Genomic DNA, 15724 nt, shown 5'->3' on the forward strand with positions numbered 1-15724 from the left:
CGCTGACGGGGGAGCCTCCTCTGTTCCTTGGGGGCCTTGGAGGGAGGCTGCCGTGTGGTGTCACTTGGTTTGTTTAGAAGTGGGTCTGAATCCCATTTTCCAATCCAGGATTGGAATTGGCTGATGTTTGAGGTCTGTCCCTCCGTCCCTTGCATTAAGCTATACTTGTTTCCAAACTTGGGCAAGAAGGAGGGGCGCGATTTTCTGGACCCCTCGGGGTCCCGGGAGCACTGGTTGGCAGGGCTGTGCCTGTTGGGAACTTAGAGGGCATCTCTGTGCCTAGAGGAAATCGGGATAACAAATGCTTCAGAGAAAACCAGAAACCAGGGCGTCTGGATTTCCCAGTTAAGAGCATTTAGCAGCATGGTGTTCCAGCAAATGAACGCTTATTGTTTTAGATGTTTGAATTTTTAATGAAGTTTGTCATTAATACCTCACAGAAATGTAAACCTGCCATTTCCCAGGAGCTAGAGGATTCAAACCCTCTCTAGAAACATCATCTCACAGTGTTAGAATTGACCAATTGAGTATCCGAAGGAAGTAAATGTTTGGGAGGATCCTAAAAATCCTCCCATCCGCGTTCTCACTGCGCACACGAAGGGCTTTGTGGTTCCTCCCAGTGGGAGGCTTGCATTTACATGAACGGATCTGCAGCGCTGCTCAGGATGCTCAGGAGGCTACAGACTGTGCGAGTGGAGAACACAGAGCAAAGAGACCGGGACAACTAAGCCAGCGGTGCTTCATGCGACAAAGAGCCAGTAAAGAAGGCTGGTCAGGTCCCGGTGGCTCACATCTATAGTCCTGGCTACACAGGAGGCTGAGACTTGAGGATCACAGTTTGAAGCTAGCCTGGGTAAGAAAGTCCATGAGACTCTTATCTACAATTAACTACCAGAAAACCGTCAGTGTTGCTGTGGCTTAAAGTGGTAGAGCACTAGCCTTGGGCAGACAGAGCTCAGGGACAGTGCCCAGGAGCCGAGTTCAAGCCCCATGACTTACTACAACAGCAATGAAAGATGCTCCACAGAGAGAGAACCCAGGCCAGATGGGCTGGATTCCCTCCCACGATCTCATGAGAGTTGGAAAGTGGATGAGAGGCGTGTACGCCGTCACCCGGGGCCAGGCAGGGCCAGCCAGAGACCGAGAGAGGAGTGAGTGCCTGAGCCGGCCCAGGGCCGAGGATGACGATGGTGCTAGTGACGGCTCTTCCAGCAGCCCTGGGAAATGCTGGGAAATGCTGCCGAGTGTGAGACCCCCCCCCCCAACTCCTATCTCAGCGTCAAAAGAGGGAGCTCCCTGCACTCTGTTCTAGCTCCAACTAGTGGATCTCAAAAAAACATGACCGGAAATGATGGACTTGTGTCCAGGTAGCTTCACTACATCCCAGAAAATGGCCTCACTGGAGGTTCCTGCCTGTCCTCCTAGCCACTCAGGAGGCTGAGATCTGAGATCAAGGTTCAAAGCCAGCCTGGGCAGGAAAGTCAGTGAGACTCTTCTCTCCTGTTAACCTCAAAAAGCTGGAAGTGGAACTGTGGTTCAAGTGGTAGAGTGTCAGCCTTGAGCACAAAAGCTACGTGGCAGTGCACAGACCTTGAGTTCATGCCCCACTACGGTCACAACAGAAGTGAAAATAAAAACTTAGTCTTCAACCAGAGAAAAGACACTACATGACGTACATTGGGGACACAGCTCAGGCGGACAGCACCATTCTCGTTTACAACAATGCCGGTGAGAGGACAGCGGAGAAATGTCTTCACTCTGGGAGTGTTCTGTCTCCTAAAATTCTGCACCCCAAATGTCCCTTTCAAGAATGAAGGTAGGATATGTTCTGTCAGACAATGCTGTAAGAATTCCACTCAAACTGAAAAAAAAATCAAAACCTTCTGTGTAGAAGATCCCTTATCAGATGTCAATTCAGAACTACATCAATAGAGAAGACTGTAAATGGCCACTGCGTAAGTGAATACATCACTATTTTATTTGTAAAAAAATCTCTTCAACGTCGGATAGACTGAACATGCAGTGGATGTTATACAGCCATAAAAAGATTTCAGTTACATTGTACACCAAAGAGACTGAACTAAAAAACATTCAGTCAAAAAGAAAAATCAGGTCCCAGAGGTTGTATTCAGTGTGTCAGTTCCGGTGACTCATCCAGAGTAAGTCAAACTGTAGCAACAGGGAGAAGGTGGTTGTTTTCCACGGGGTGTGCATTTCCTGGGCTGGTGACAGTTTTGGCTTCTCAAGTCTAAATACTTAATGTGGGCTGTGAAACAGCTGCAATTTTATGACACGTGGATTTCACCTCAATACAGATTTTTTTTGAAAAATTGATTGCTCTGCAGAAACAATAATGACTAGTGTAATCGTGACAGCAGGTAAGTTTTATATGGAAAAACTAAAATGTATGACAAGAATAACACTTAAGACCAGGAAGGGAGGTGTGCAGTAAGCCAGGCCCAGTGCTGTAATGTCCGTGACGGAAGCCTGAGACAGGCTTCAGTATAAACTCTGCAGTGACAGCACAGATGACAGCTGTCTACCAGCGAAGGAGAGTCGAAGGAAATGCTCAGTCCAGAAGATGACCAAGTGTGACCCTAAAATTAAACAACCACACTGACTGAAAAGAAGCCAGACCCTCCCAGTGCATCCCAGGGAATTCTATTTCCACACAGCTCCTGGAGAGTGCAGATGTGCCCGCAGGGTGCAAGCCAGGAGGCTCACCCAGCAGGCGTCAGGACTGCCGCGGGGGTACTCGGGGCTCCTGGCGCTCAGATGTGTAGAAATGTCCAGACTTGGCACATTGTGTGCTTCCAGCAGGTGTGGGCCGCCACGGGGCAGGCTGTGTACTTCCGCTAGGCCTGGGAGCTGTCCTTCAGGATGCAAGCCCTGTGTGTTTGGCGGTGCTGCCATTGACCACTTGCAGATGAGGAAGGGCGGGTCGGGGGCTTGGTGACTGCCGGGGTCCCTCGTTAGCGGCAGTAGAGCTCGAGTTCTTGCTTCTGCTCAGTTACACTGTGAGGGTTTGGTCCATGGAACCTCTACCGTTTTCCTCCCTCTCTACCCCTTAGTGCATCCTGCGCTCCTTTACATGTGTTAGTGCTCGTAAGCATACAAGTACGATTTCTCTTTGTAAATTGGCAGTGAAAAAGTGACAATGGGGAGAGGTCTTGGTTGGGGGGCAGTATGACGTGTATCACGTTAGGGTCTCCATTTCCAAGCGCTCCAATGTGGCTCTTGGCACTCCCTTCCTCCGGGACTATCCCTAATCTGTGGAGGACGCGGGGCGGACTGCCGGCTGATGCCACGGCTGGCTTCCATTTACTTTTAGTTACCATGGGAACCTGTCAGGGGTCTGAGGGCTGTCACCTGGTTTTCCAGATTGGAAAAAAGGCTGAGCTAGCAGTATCTCTGCAAGATGCTGCCAGCAGGTCAGCCTGTGTCTCGTGAGGGCTGGAAGGGGGGCCGGTGTGGCCTGGGAGCTTGGGAACATGGGGACAAATGTACAGAGCTGTGGAGGCTTCAAGCAGCAACTTGGGAATTGGAGGCCCAAGGAGGCAAGGATGGGGGCGCAGACATGATGCAGGGCGTGCAGCGGGTGGTCACGTGGAGTCCCAGGGTGGGTGGTCGGGGATGTGACCTTTCATCTCCCAGGGAATGGGGTGGGGCAGGAAGGCTTTGAGCAGGACAGCAACAGGGCGGGATAGGAGACAGGGAATGAATGCAGCTCACTGCAGAAGCCTGGTGTCCTCAGACATCAGAGAGGCGCCATTTGGGAGCTCCCTGCGGAGTCCCAGGGCCTCTCTGCTCACCGGAGCCACACTTGGGGCGCAGCATCCTGAGCTGACTGTTGTGGAAGGCTCTGGCCCTCCTTCCGGGGCTTCACTCCCTGCTGTCTGTTTGGGTCCACCCCCTGCAGGTGCGGGGAGAATTGCTGCGGGAGAGGGTGCAGCGGCTGGAGGCCCAGGAAGCTCGCTTCGCGGAATCGCTGGTTGCTCTGCAGTTCCAGAAAGCAGCACGGGCCACCGAGACCCTGTGGGCCTATACCGCCCTGCTCAGCATCCAGGACTTGCTGCTGGAGGAGCTGAGTGAGTCGGAGACGCTGACCAAGTCAGCCTGCACCCAGATCCTGGAGTCACACAGCCTGGTGAGTGAGGGCCGGAGGGTGGGGGACCAAGGGAGGGGACCTACAGAGGGCACTGTGCAGTCTGGCTTGCGGCTCCTGTGGCACATCTTCCAGTGGGTGCCATAATTTAATTGGCAGTGTCCTCTTTCCTGCTGTTACACAAATCAACAGGGTGCCGGGCATGGTGGCTCATGCCTATAATCCTAGCTACTGAGGCTGAGATCTGAGGATTGTGGTTTGAAGCCAGCCCAGATAGGAAAGTCTAGGAGACTCTCATCTCCATCAAAAAGCCAGAAGTGCAGGTGTAGCTCAAATGGTAGAGTGCCAGTCTTGATCAGAAAAAGCCAAGGGACAGTGTCCAGGCCCTGAGTACAGGTACACACACACACACACACACACACACACAGATTATCTTTCAGTGAGGCACATCCCACATGCAAGCATGTTGGATTATTTCATTTTATAATTCTAAATATTGCCATTGCTTCTAAGTGTTGTGTTCTTTCGAGGAGAACAGTCTAGCTATAGTAATAACTATTTGAGATTTATTTTAGGTCCCTTAGGTGTAGGTCTTACAATGCCACGTATTTTCTCTGTTATTACAGTAGTTGGTTGCAGCAGGGAAAAGGGGTGTCCCTGGTGTGGGCAGAGGGCCCTAAGCTGTGAGTGGCCAGGCCCTCTTCTAGGAGCTGGCCCTGCTGAGACAGTCTGAGCCATGCTTTGTAAGGTTATTAGGTAAGCACGATTAATAACAAGCTGTAACTTTGTGTGGCTTTCCAATTAAGCACTTTGTCACACCTCGTTAATTATCGAGCAGTGCTGTAAAATAGGTGTTTCTGTTACATTCAGCTCCCAGGAGAAGGAATTGAGATTTGAACGAGTGACGGGAGACATTTTTGTGAAGATTTTATGGCTCATAAATGACAAAAACCAAGCCGGGCGTGGTGGCTCACACCTGTAATCCTAACTATTCAGAAGGCTGAGATTTGAGGATCGTGGTTCAAAGCCTGCCTAGACAGGAAAGGCCATTGGACTCTTATCTCCAATAAACCACTCAGAAAATCAGAAGTGGTGCTGTGGCTCAAGTAGTAGGGCGCTTGCCTTGAGCTGAGTAACTGAGGGATAGTACCCAGACCCAGAGTTCAAGCCCCACGACTAACAAAAAAATAAAATAAATGACAAAACCAGAAATCAGCTTGGCGCTGGTGGCTCACGCCTGTAATCCCACCTACTCAGGAAGCTGAGATCTGAGGATTGCATTTTGAAGCCAGCCTGGGCAGGAAAGTTTGTAAGGCTCTTTTTTTTGTGAGTTTTTTTTTTATTGTAAAAATGCTGTACAGCGGGGTGACAGTTACATGAGCAAGGTAATGAGTACATTTCCTATTGGGCATTGTTGCCTCCTCCTTTGTTTGCACCCAGCCATATCTTCCCTCCCACCTCCACAACTACCCCTCCCCCCCCCCCAAAAAAAAAAGCTGGAAGTGGAGCTGTGGCTCAAGTGGTAGATCTCTAACCTTGAGCCAAAATCTTAGTGACAGTGCCCAGACCTGAGTTCAAGCCCCAGGACTGGTGCATGCGCACATGTGCATGTGCACACACATACATGCATGCACATACAAACCCTAAACCCAGAAAATCAGGGTGATACCTGTTCTTTCTTTAAAAAAACGGCAGCAGACTCTGGAGAATCTGAGGCTGGTTTTGACCAACGTTCTACATCTTGCACTGTGACAACTATTTGCAAACTGCAAGTCGGGCCAGGCTCACAACTCAAACCTGTAAGCCCAGCTACTCAGGAGGCTGACATCTAAGGATTGTGGCTTGAAGGCAGTCCGGGCAGGAAAGCCCAGGAGACTCTTACCTCCAATTACTTACCAAAAAGAGCCAGGAGTGGAGCTGTGGCTCAAGTGGTAAGGCACCGGCCCTGTGCACAAAAGCTTAGGGACAGTGCCCAGACCCTGAGTTCAGGGTCTAGGACCTGCAACAAAACAAGACAATACAAATTTGCATAAGAATGGTAGGCATTCTCGCGCAAAGCCTCCAGGAATGGACAGATGAAAATACGCAGGCTCTTTCAGGTTTTCTGAATCTTGAAGCTCCTCAGGAGGCAAAGCTGCCCTGGGGTGGGCTGAACTCACAGAGCAAGGAAGCTCTGGAGTCCTGGCTCCGTCCGGGAGCAGCAGGCCCTGGGCCTGGAGATGAATGTGTAGACCTGCTTTCCTAGGCAAGAACAGCACCTGCTGGCAGAACCTGCCTGCCTCCAGCCTGCTCCCAGTGTGGAACGAAGTCTCCCTGTGAATTTGGTTCCATCGCTTCTGGTACCCCCCAGAAAGAATCTAGATGGGAGTCAGCCATTCAATGATCATTTCAGCTAAAGGTGATCAGTTCAGTTAAAACAGTTCCAAGTTGGTTGATTGACTGTCCTGGTCCAAAAAAAGGACAAATCCTCTCCAGAAAAAATAAGTATTCTCAGTGGGGAAATCAAGATTTCTACAGATCGAATTCAGCCAAATAAGAGTTCTCAGTGGGGAACGGGGGAAGTTACTGGCCCAGGAGAAACAAAAATAACAGATTAGGTCTTCACAGGCTTTCATACGTAAGTTACCAGGAGAATGTAGGCTAATGAGTGTGAAATTACTCAAGATGGCCAAGATAGTATAGAAATATCTTGAAGCCTATAAGACAATAAGGTTGCCTTAACATTCAGCGTCAAACGATGAACCTGTGAGAGGGGAGGGAGCCCCAGGGCTTTACAGAAAGAAGTGTTGAGCATAATGCCATCCAGTATGCAACTCCGGAGTCTCCCCGAATCCACGGCTGCGGGGTCAGCATGGAGGTGGACTGCTGTCCTGAGTTCCCTCTGGGGGACACAGGCCTTGAGAGTGAAGGTCAGGTCCAAGGTCATGAAGCGAGTCAGAGGCAGAGTGAGACTCAGGAGCCCAGGAGGGTGAGGCACACCCTCAGTCCAGCCTCCATCACCCGGTGTCCTGACGCCACCATGACTTGGATTCCTAACGGGATGCAATCCTCCCTTTCCTGTTGGATCGCAAGGCTCTTTTGAGTGACACTGAAGCCTGCCATCTGTGCTTGGTTGGGAAGAGGAGGGTCCCTGGGTCCTGGACTGGCAGCAGTGGGGGTGAATCGGATGGTGCCATTACTCAGCCAGTGCCGGGCAGGGGTGTGTGGTTTGCCTCTGGAGGGCGACAGCCGGCTTCGCTGTGCGTAGTAGACGTTCATTCTGTAACTGGATCGTTCTGTGCGTACCGCTTTCCTGCTGGAAATGAACTTGTAAGCTGTGAGACACTCAGGAGAGTTTTATACAGCGTGAAATGAACTACTTTGGGAGAAATGATGCCTTAGAAAGTGATACCGTGTGCACCTCCCTCTTTGAATGACTGAGACTCATTTTGGGAGACTGGCGCGTGGCAGGGGATTGTGTGAGGGAGCGAGTGGTGATGGGCACATTTCAACAGGAGCGGCTTTAAACCCGTGGTGCCACCCAGGCTGACCGAACCCACAGCATTTCATTGGCGTTTCAATTGAAATTGCTAGCACTGGGCTGGCATTTCTCCATCTGTGTACAGGAAGCCTGTGAGCTGGCACACTGTGGGCGCTGTCTGTGTACAGGAAGCCTGTGAGCTGGCACACTGTGGGTGCTGTCTGTGTACAGGAAGCCTGTGAGCTGGCACACTGTGGGTGCTGTCTGTGTACAGGAAGCCTGTGAGCTGGCACACTGTGGGCACCAGCTGTCTGTGTACAGGAAGCCTGTGAGCTGGCACACTGTGGGTGCTGTCTGTGTACAGGAAGCCTGTGAGCTGGCACACTGTGGGCGCTGTCTGTACAGGAAGCTCACGAGCTGGCACACTGTGGGTGCTGTCTGTGTACAGGAAGCCTGTGAGCTGGCACACTGTGGGCACCATCTATGTACAGGAAGCTCATGAGCTGGCATACTGTGGGCGCCGTCTGTACAGGAAGCTCACGAGCTGGCACATTGTGGGCGCCGTCTGTGTACAGGAAGCCTGTGAGCTGGCACACTGTGGATGCTGTCTGTGCACAGGAATCTCATGAGCTGGCACACCGTGTACAGGAATTCTGTGAGCTTGTGGCGTGGGTTCTGTGGGCCTGGCCACAGCTGCTACAGCCCAGCATGCACCATGCACAGCGGATTCAGGCAGATGCCCGACAGAACACCAGTGCCAGGTGGCAGCCATCAGTTATGGCACTGACAGGAGACTTGGCCCTGGCCTTGGGAGCTTACTGCATCAGCAGGCCCAGACCATACCTGGGCAGGCCTCTGTCAGGTGCTGAGCGAGGGCTGGGAGCTCTGGGTACCATGACGAGAGGTGGGCCACAGGCCCAGGCCCCATGTCCCCCGGTCACATCCTATATGATGACAGCAACCTCAAAAGTGGGAGTTAACTCTGGCATGAGGAGGGGCGCCCAGAGGGTGTGGCGAGCACTGAGCAGCTTCCTAAGCCAGGACCCCGAGGAGACTCAGAGCTGGTCAAGGGACATGCCTGTGGGCATGCGCCAGGACCCTGAGGAGACTCAGAGCTGGTCAAGGGTCGTGCCTGTGGGCATGCGTGAGGCACCATCACAGCTCTCAGGCACGGCTGGAACAGCCGGACAGAGCCATGGAAGGCTAGTCCTGCGGCCGGCAAGGTTCCCTGCTATACCACGATGAAGGTCAGGTGTGGGTTTTTTGGTTTGCTTTTCGTGTGTGTCTGTGTGTGTGTGTGTGTGTGTCCCTTTTTTGCTCAAGGTTGGTGCTCTACCACTTGAGCCACAGCTCTGCTTCTCTGTTTTGGGGTAGTTAATTGGCAATAAGAGAGATAAGAGTCTCAGACTTTCCTGCCTGGGCAGGCTTTAAACTGAGATCCTCAGATCTCAGCTTTCTGAGTAGCTCGGGTTACAAGCGCCCAGCGAAGGCCAGGTTTTGTCCTTTAGTCCAGTGACCTCAGCAATGGGACTCACCTCTCCCCACCCCCTCCACACCCCTACACGTGCAGGAGCTGCAGGAGCTAGAGAGGAAGCTGGAGGAGCAGCTGGCGAGGCAGGAGGAGGCCCAGCAGCAGCAGTGGGGGACTGACGGACCCGGACTTCTGAGCGAGCCTGGGGAGGTGGAGCCTGAAAAGCAGATCGCTGACACCCTGCAGCAGGCCCTGAGCAAGGGCCAGAAGCTGCTGGAGCGCCACCAGCAGAGGTAGGCCGGGCGGCCCATGCCCTGGGCAGCAGCTGCCCTTCCTCCTCTGCCAGGTCGAGCCCAGGGCTGGGCCATTTCCCCCTGACAACGTTGTGTACTTTCAACACTGCATTATAACATCAAAGTTGGCTACTCAGGAGGCTGAGATCTAGGGATCATGGTTCAAAGCCGGCCCAGGCAGGAAAGTTCATGAGACTCTTATGAACCACCAGAAAGCTAAAGTGGAGTTAGGGCTTTTTTGCCTTGAGCAAAAAAGTTAAAGGACAGCACTTCAACCCAGAGTTCAGGTCCCAATACCAACACACACACACACACACACACAACATAGCACAGAGAAGTCCCACGCACCTTCCCCCAGCCTCCCTGCCTGCTCACATGTTATATAACCATATGTCAGGGGAAACAGGGCTGACACAACACTGTTGAGTCTAGCATGCAGAACGAAGAGCAGAGTCACTGTGCAGCATTAAAGATCCTGCTTTTAGAGAATTGTGGGCCAGACACACCCCAGTCTTCCTTCTTTGTTCTTTACCTTCCCGCACAATTAACGTTACGCAATTAGCCTCTTGGCTGTGGTGGCATGAAGAACTCCGGGAAGACGTAATTTCTTCCAGCTCTCTAGTTCCCGCTGTGGATATGACACCGACGTGGAAGCGAGGGCGGGAAACCGTCTACTGCGCACAGTGTGATTCGTTTTTTGAAAACACTCACAAATTAATTGGAAGGAAACAGACCCAGTTTTAATGGGTGTGATTTCTGGCTGATGAGATTATGGGCGATTTTTATCTGTTTGATTTTGCTTTTCTGCCTGAATACAACATCAAAGTCTAATTCAGTTCCATTGAACGCATTGGCCCCGGGGAAATACTTCAAGGTGCTAATTTGATTCCGGTGGGAGTTGGGGAGTGTGTTATACTCACTGGTGCTCTGCTGGAGTTTGGGGTGGGGTTGTTCCCACAGAAGCACTGGGTTATAAAAGAACCAATGAAATGTGGGGGTGGGGCCATGATGCTGGCTTTGATTGGCCAGCGAGGAGCGAAGCCCAGCCCCGTTTCCTGTCCAGGTGTCAGGGAGGCTCCTGTGGAATGGCCCTGTTGGTGTTGGTCTGGCGCTCAGAACAGGGTCCTCCGTGGACAGTGCTCTGGGTCTGCTCTGCACCGGGGACAAGTGGCCCCAGGTGTTGGTCTTGGTCCTGGCCTTGAGGATGAAGGCAGAACTTCCACAGGGTGATAATAAGAGCAGGTTCCTTGGGTTCCACGGGGCTTCTCACCCGGCAGTCCCCCTTGGCCACACCATGTGGGGCTAGGAGAGGAAAGCAGGTGTCTCAGGCCACCGTATGTGTGTGTGTGTCTGTGTGTCTGTGTGTGTTAGACCTGTGACACTGGAGCCACGTAAACAATGAGTTGCTCGCGGGCTGGCGTGGGTTTGCCTTTCCTCTAGGGTAAGGGAGGAACAGCAGAACAGTGCCATCCTGGAAGACTTGCTGGAGAGCATGGAGAACGACACCTTTGCCACCCTGTGCGGCCAGGTGAGAGGGTGCAGGCCCGTGCTGCGTCTGTGCCCACCTGCGGGCACTTGGGCTTCCCGGGCCCTGCAGCGTCTCCCGGGCTGTGGTGAGGGGAGACGCAGCCTCAAGGGGAGGGGCAGGTTCTGCAGACTGCGACGCTGCGGTCACCTGGCCTCACAGAGACAGGCAGGAGGCAGGAAGGGACTGCCCCCAAGGACTAGATCTTCTGCGGTGGTGACTCGGTACCACTGAGAGCTGGGAGGCTTGGAGGGAGCGGCTGAGCTATGGGAGCCAGGGTATTAAGCAGAGGTGTCTTTTTGACAGCTCTGGGAATTCAGAGCGTGTTTTTTGAGCTGAGCCCATAAAATATTTATCACCCCAGGACGTGAAGCACTAAGAATATAATAAATTTTAAAAAATGACCGTCCATCAAATCTAGAGGCAGATGTGAGTTCCGGTCCCTCTCCTGTAGGAGCTGAGACTGACATCTTACCTCTTGAAGATGACCATGGTGCCTGGGGCCACGCTGTGCCGGCTCCTCAGCCTGGTGCTGCCCACCGCCTCCCAGCCGCAGCTGCTGGGCCTGTTGGACTCAGCCAGTGAGAGTCACTCGGACCACACTGTGGAGAACGAGGCCGATCTGGGCAGGAGGAGGTGAGTTCTGTGTGCCGTGGAGAACGAGGCCAGTCCGGGCAGGAGGTGAGTGCTGTGTCATGGAGCCGCCCCTGCAGAGCTGCTGTGGGGACCCCAGGGCCCCCCGACAGGTCGTCAGGTCCCACATCCCACTCCGCTGGCCCCACGAAGCAGGACTGGAAGGCCCAGTTTTTGTTTTTAGACTCTGATTTTGTGACCAGTTTATTTTTCAACTAGGATCTTAGGAAGAAAAGCTTCACTGGGACCTTACATGTTCAGCATGTCCACTGGGGAAAATGTTTAAACAGCATGAAGGGAAAAGGAGTTCCAAACCCACCCATGGTGTGGCTAGCCTTTGGTTCCTCTGCACTGTGTTTTTCTGCTGGGTTTGTGGCTGCCTTTGTGTGTGGTGTTAGTGAGGCTGGTATATATGTGAGTGTGGTGTGTCTGTGTGTATGGTGTTGTGCGTGTGCATCTGGTGTGTGTGTGTGTGTGTGTGTGTGTGTGAGAGCATGTAGTAGAGAGACATCTGCAATGAGAGAACTCGCCATCTTCCAGGGCCATTCTTGTCCCCTTGGACTACCTTTCCTGCTGTACATGTCAGTTTGAGGATCACGCTTCTTCCTCTCACTGGTACACATCGTAGCTTGTGTAGTTTTTATGTGTGCTGGCACGTGGGCTTGAACTCTTCCTTATGGGGCTCTACCACTTGGCCTTGCCTTTGCTTCTGGCTTTTGGCTCATTAGTTGGAAATAAGAGACTCTCAAATCTGTGTGCCCCAGCTGGCTTTGAACCGTAACCCCTCAGATCTCTGCCTCCTAGGTTCCTAGGATTATAGGCATGAGCTGCTGGCTCCCGGCTGCAGATAGTATTCTGATGATCACACGTCACTTCCGGTGGTCCCCGAACTGGGAACAAGGGCAGAGAGCAGGACTCCCTGCCGAGCAGGACAGGGAGATACTCCATGGTGACACCCTCCAGGCTCCTGGTGGCAGCCACTTGTCACCTGAGGGACTGGCCTGTAGAGGGTCTTAGGATGCCTAGTGACTGGAAGAGCCTATTCATGTTTAAATCACAAGACTTTCTTCTTGCTGTCAGGAAGCACCAGGAGTGGTGGCAGGATTTAGAACGCAAGCTGCGCGCAGATCTGGTGAGCAGAGGCCTGGGAAGGATGCTGTGGTCCCGCCAGAGAAAGGAGAGGTACGGAACGGGGCTGGGACCAGGTGCTTGCTGCCTGGAGTGGGGGGGGGGGGAAGGGACCATGAAGAGGAGTAGATGGCCCTTCCCTGAAGACCACGGACCTTTCTTCTTGGGCTTAAAGGTAAAGGTAAATAGCTATCAGGAGGTGAATGCTCCGTTAACATATTAGCATTTTAATGACTGTATTTATTTTGGCTAATAGCTGGGTTTTAATGGGATATAATTACCAAAAAGAATAATACCCTACGGCTGTTTGACTAGATAGTTCCCAAAGTCCTTTTACTTCTTGCTGCATGGAACTTTCCAGAAGATGGGGACAGAAAACAAAAGCTTGGGGAGGCCACATTCCAAGTGCACAAGTGTAGCTGGAAATGGTGGTCCTGAGACTAGGACCATCCAAGTTCCCCTTGGCTGCCTTGAACCCCCAGGCTTGTCTCTTCCCACCCATTTCCCTCGGATGCAGGCCTCTTTGGGCTGTGATCTTTGCTCACCCCGAGGCCAGCGGGAAGTGAGGGTCACAATGATCTTAACTTGCTGCAAACCATTGACCAATTATCTCTAGCAGAGTAGATTTAGGGGGTGAAGAAACCATCATCAGGTAAACTGATATGGGCCACATATTTTGGAAACAGTGGCTGTCCAAGGACCATGAGCCCTGCCCCTTTGGTCATTCCTCGGTGCTAACACCAAGGAACTGAGGTTGTTGCATGGACTGGCCGTGATTAAGCGCTCTCAGCCTCTGACAGCAGTGCACAACCCCATATCCAGTTCCAGATGTCAGAACACAGCTCCAAAGAAGTCAGGCCAGGCTGTTGAACAAAAGCAACCAATTCAAACCCAAATAAAGGAACTTGAACTGGAGCTGTGCAACGGTAAAGCCCAGAACATGCCTGGGCCGCACTGATGGATGTGGAGGGAATGTTGACCTCTGTGGAGGGGCACCGGGCTCACTGCAGCTGCCTGGAGACCGTGGCTGTCGGGCGGGGAGTGCCACACAGCACCGCATCCTCTTCCAGGCTCATACAAGCTCTAAGGCAGGACTTTGTGGTGGTGGCTGTGAAGCTGTTTCCGACTGTGAGCCGGGGCCTCCAGAAGGACGCTAGGGCCAAAGCCTTGTCCTACACTGCGCGGGCCGAGAGAACACGCGGCTTTCAGTTGCGCAGGGCTCTCAGACAGTGATGGCATCCACCGCTGGGTCCATCCAGCCAGGCAGGCAAGGACAGCTGAGGGGCGGGATTCCAGCTGTCTTGTTCCAGTACATCCCCAAAGCCTGCCGCACCTGTCATGGCAAACACATTTAGCTAACTTCCACGGCAGGTTTTGCGAGGCTCTGGTGAGGGTGAAACTGTCATAGATTGGCAAATGCTTAAAAAAAAAAAAAAAAAAGCTCTTCCCAGTGAGGGGCGGAAGCTCTGCGACCCTGGCGTAGCTTTGCCCAGGCCCCCGGCACGGCTGACCTCACACTAGCTGCTTGGCCACCACAGGCTGGGGAAACGCAACCTCTAATGGGCCCTGGCCAGCAAGGGCTCACTGTCAGGACACGGCAGGTGAGGATAAGCCCACCGTGTGGAACTTGACCTCCTGTTCTTGTCTTTAGCATACTGAAGAAGACGTGTCTCCCCATCAGAGAGAGGGCGGCGTTCTCTGGGAAAGGAAGCTGGCCACACCTTCCCCTGGAGCCCCTTGGGGAGCCCGCGCCCATCCCCATCACGGGGGCCGAAACCATCGATGTATTAAACACCGGTGAAAAGCTCTTCCTCTTCAGAAACCCCAAGGAACCGGACTTCTCGTTGCACATTCCCACCAGGAGGAAGAAGAACTTCTTGAACAGCAAAAAGGCCAGCAGGGCCTTGGAGCATCCTGGAGGGGTTTAAAGTGATAAAGATATGTATGTTCTCCTGAGTACCTGTGTGTGCGTGCGTGCGTGTATGCGTGCGTGCGTGTGTGTGTGGATGTGAATGCTGAAACTGCTTGGAATCTATGAATTGCACTTGAAGACACAGGGGCCCACACATACGCATTCCCAAGGACGCCGTTACCTCTGGCCTCATGAATTCCTGGAAGCCGCTCTTCTCTGTGTCACATGGGGGTGTGTCCCACGTCACCAAGGATCTGAGGAGACCCAGCCCCCACCATGCCCCAGTGCCCTGCTCTGTGACACAGGTCTGTGTGTGACATGTGTGTTACACATGGTTTTTACAAAGGGAACTTTAAAAATAAATGTATATTGCACATAGCTCTTCATAAAGGAACTCGCCCTCTCTCTCTGTGGACGTCATTTGTGGTTCATTACTTCTGTGTTTTCTCTTCCTGTTGTGATGTCTGAGAGGTTCTTCTGTCACCAGGTACCAGAACAGCTGTGCTCGCACTAAGCAAGTCACCTGACCTTTCTGAAGCCTCATTTTTTTGTTTTGTTTTTTTTCTAGCAACAAAATGGTGATGAGAATCCTTGGTAAGATGCAATTTAATTGCACAACTGTAAAGTGGTTGGTGGTGCCGGCCTTGCAGGTCTCAGTCCTTCTGTACTCATGTTGGTGACCTTCCTGGTGATTTCCTACTTTATAAAGTCTCGCTACAGTTATGCACAGTTGAAGTCAATTGTACACGAGATTTCAAAAATATAGCTCAAAATTGTCAGCTATAGGCTGATTGAAGAGCCTGGAACAATGGGAGGTGGCTGAGCTGTACAAAACCTGGGACTGGAACCTAAGAATAGCTCCCTTTGTTGGGGAAGATTACCTACTGTCTTTTATAAACCCATCGCACACACACACATCCATGCACAAACACATGTGCATGCATGTGCACACATACACACAGACCACCACAGTGTGTTGAGAATGCCTGTATCTTTAGAGAAGATCAAGGTAGCTCCTGCCTCTACCACTTTTGAGCAAGTCATTCCCTTCCCCCTCCCCTTGACGGCAGTTTCTTCCTCTGTAAATCATGTATTCTAGTATATTCTTTAGGCAGAGATGAGGTGAAGAGTGAAAATAATGAGTGTGATACTTACAGGTTGGGTAAGATGTGGGTATGCAATCAATGAAGCTTATTT

General features: G+C 52.2%; 1 protein-coding gene across 2 annotated transcripts in view; it reads left to right on the forward strand.

Annotated features, from left to right (window-relative positions):
- The window catches only part of Evc2 (Ellis van Creveld syndrome 2), a 53716-nt gene extending 38814 nt beyond the window's left edge, over positions 1–14902 (forward strand). For both annotated transcript variants that reach the window (XM_013023957.1, XM_013023959.1), the window contains exons 16-21: positions 3920–4147; positions 9136–9329; positions 10770–10857; positions 11309–11490; positions 12568–12669; positions 14267–14902. In XM_013023957.1, the coding sequence (XP_012879411.1) occupies positions 3920–4147; positions 9136–9329; positions 10770–10857; positions 11309–11490; positions 12568–12669; positions 14267–14543 (1071 nt within the window). In that variant the 3' untranslated portion in view covers positions 14544–14902. The remainder of the gene's footprint in view (positions 1–3919; positions 4148–9135; positions 9330–10769; positions 10858–11308; positions 11491–12567; positions 12670–14266) is intronic.
- Positions 14903–15724: the final 822 nt, after the last annotated feature.

This window comes from Dipodomys ordii, unplaced genomic scaffold, assembly GCF_000151885.1.
Source record: "Dipodomys ordii isolate 6190 unplaced genomic scaffold, Dord_2.0 Scaffold71, whole genome shotgun sequence".
In the NCBI taxonomy this organism is placed as follows: domain Eukaryota; kingdom Metazoa; phylum Chordata; class Mammalia; order Rodentia; family Heteromyidae; genus Dipodomys; species Dipodomys ordii.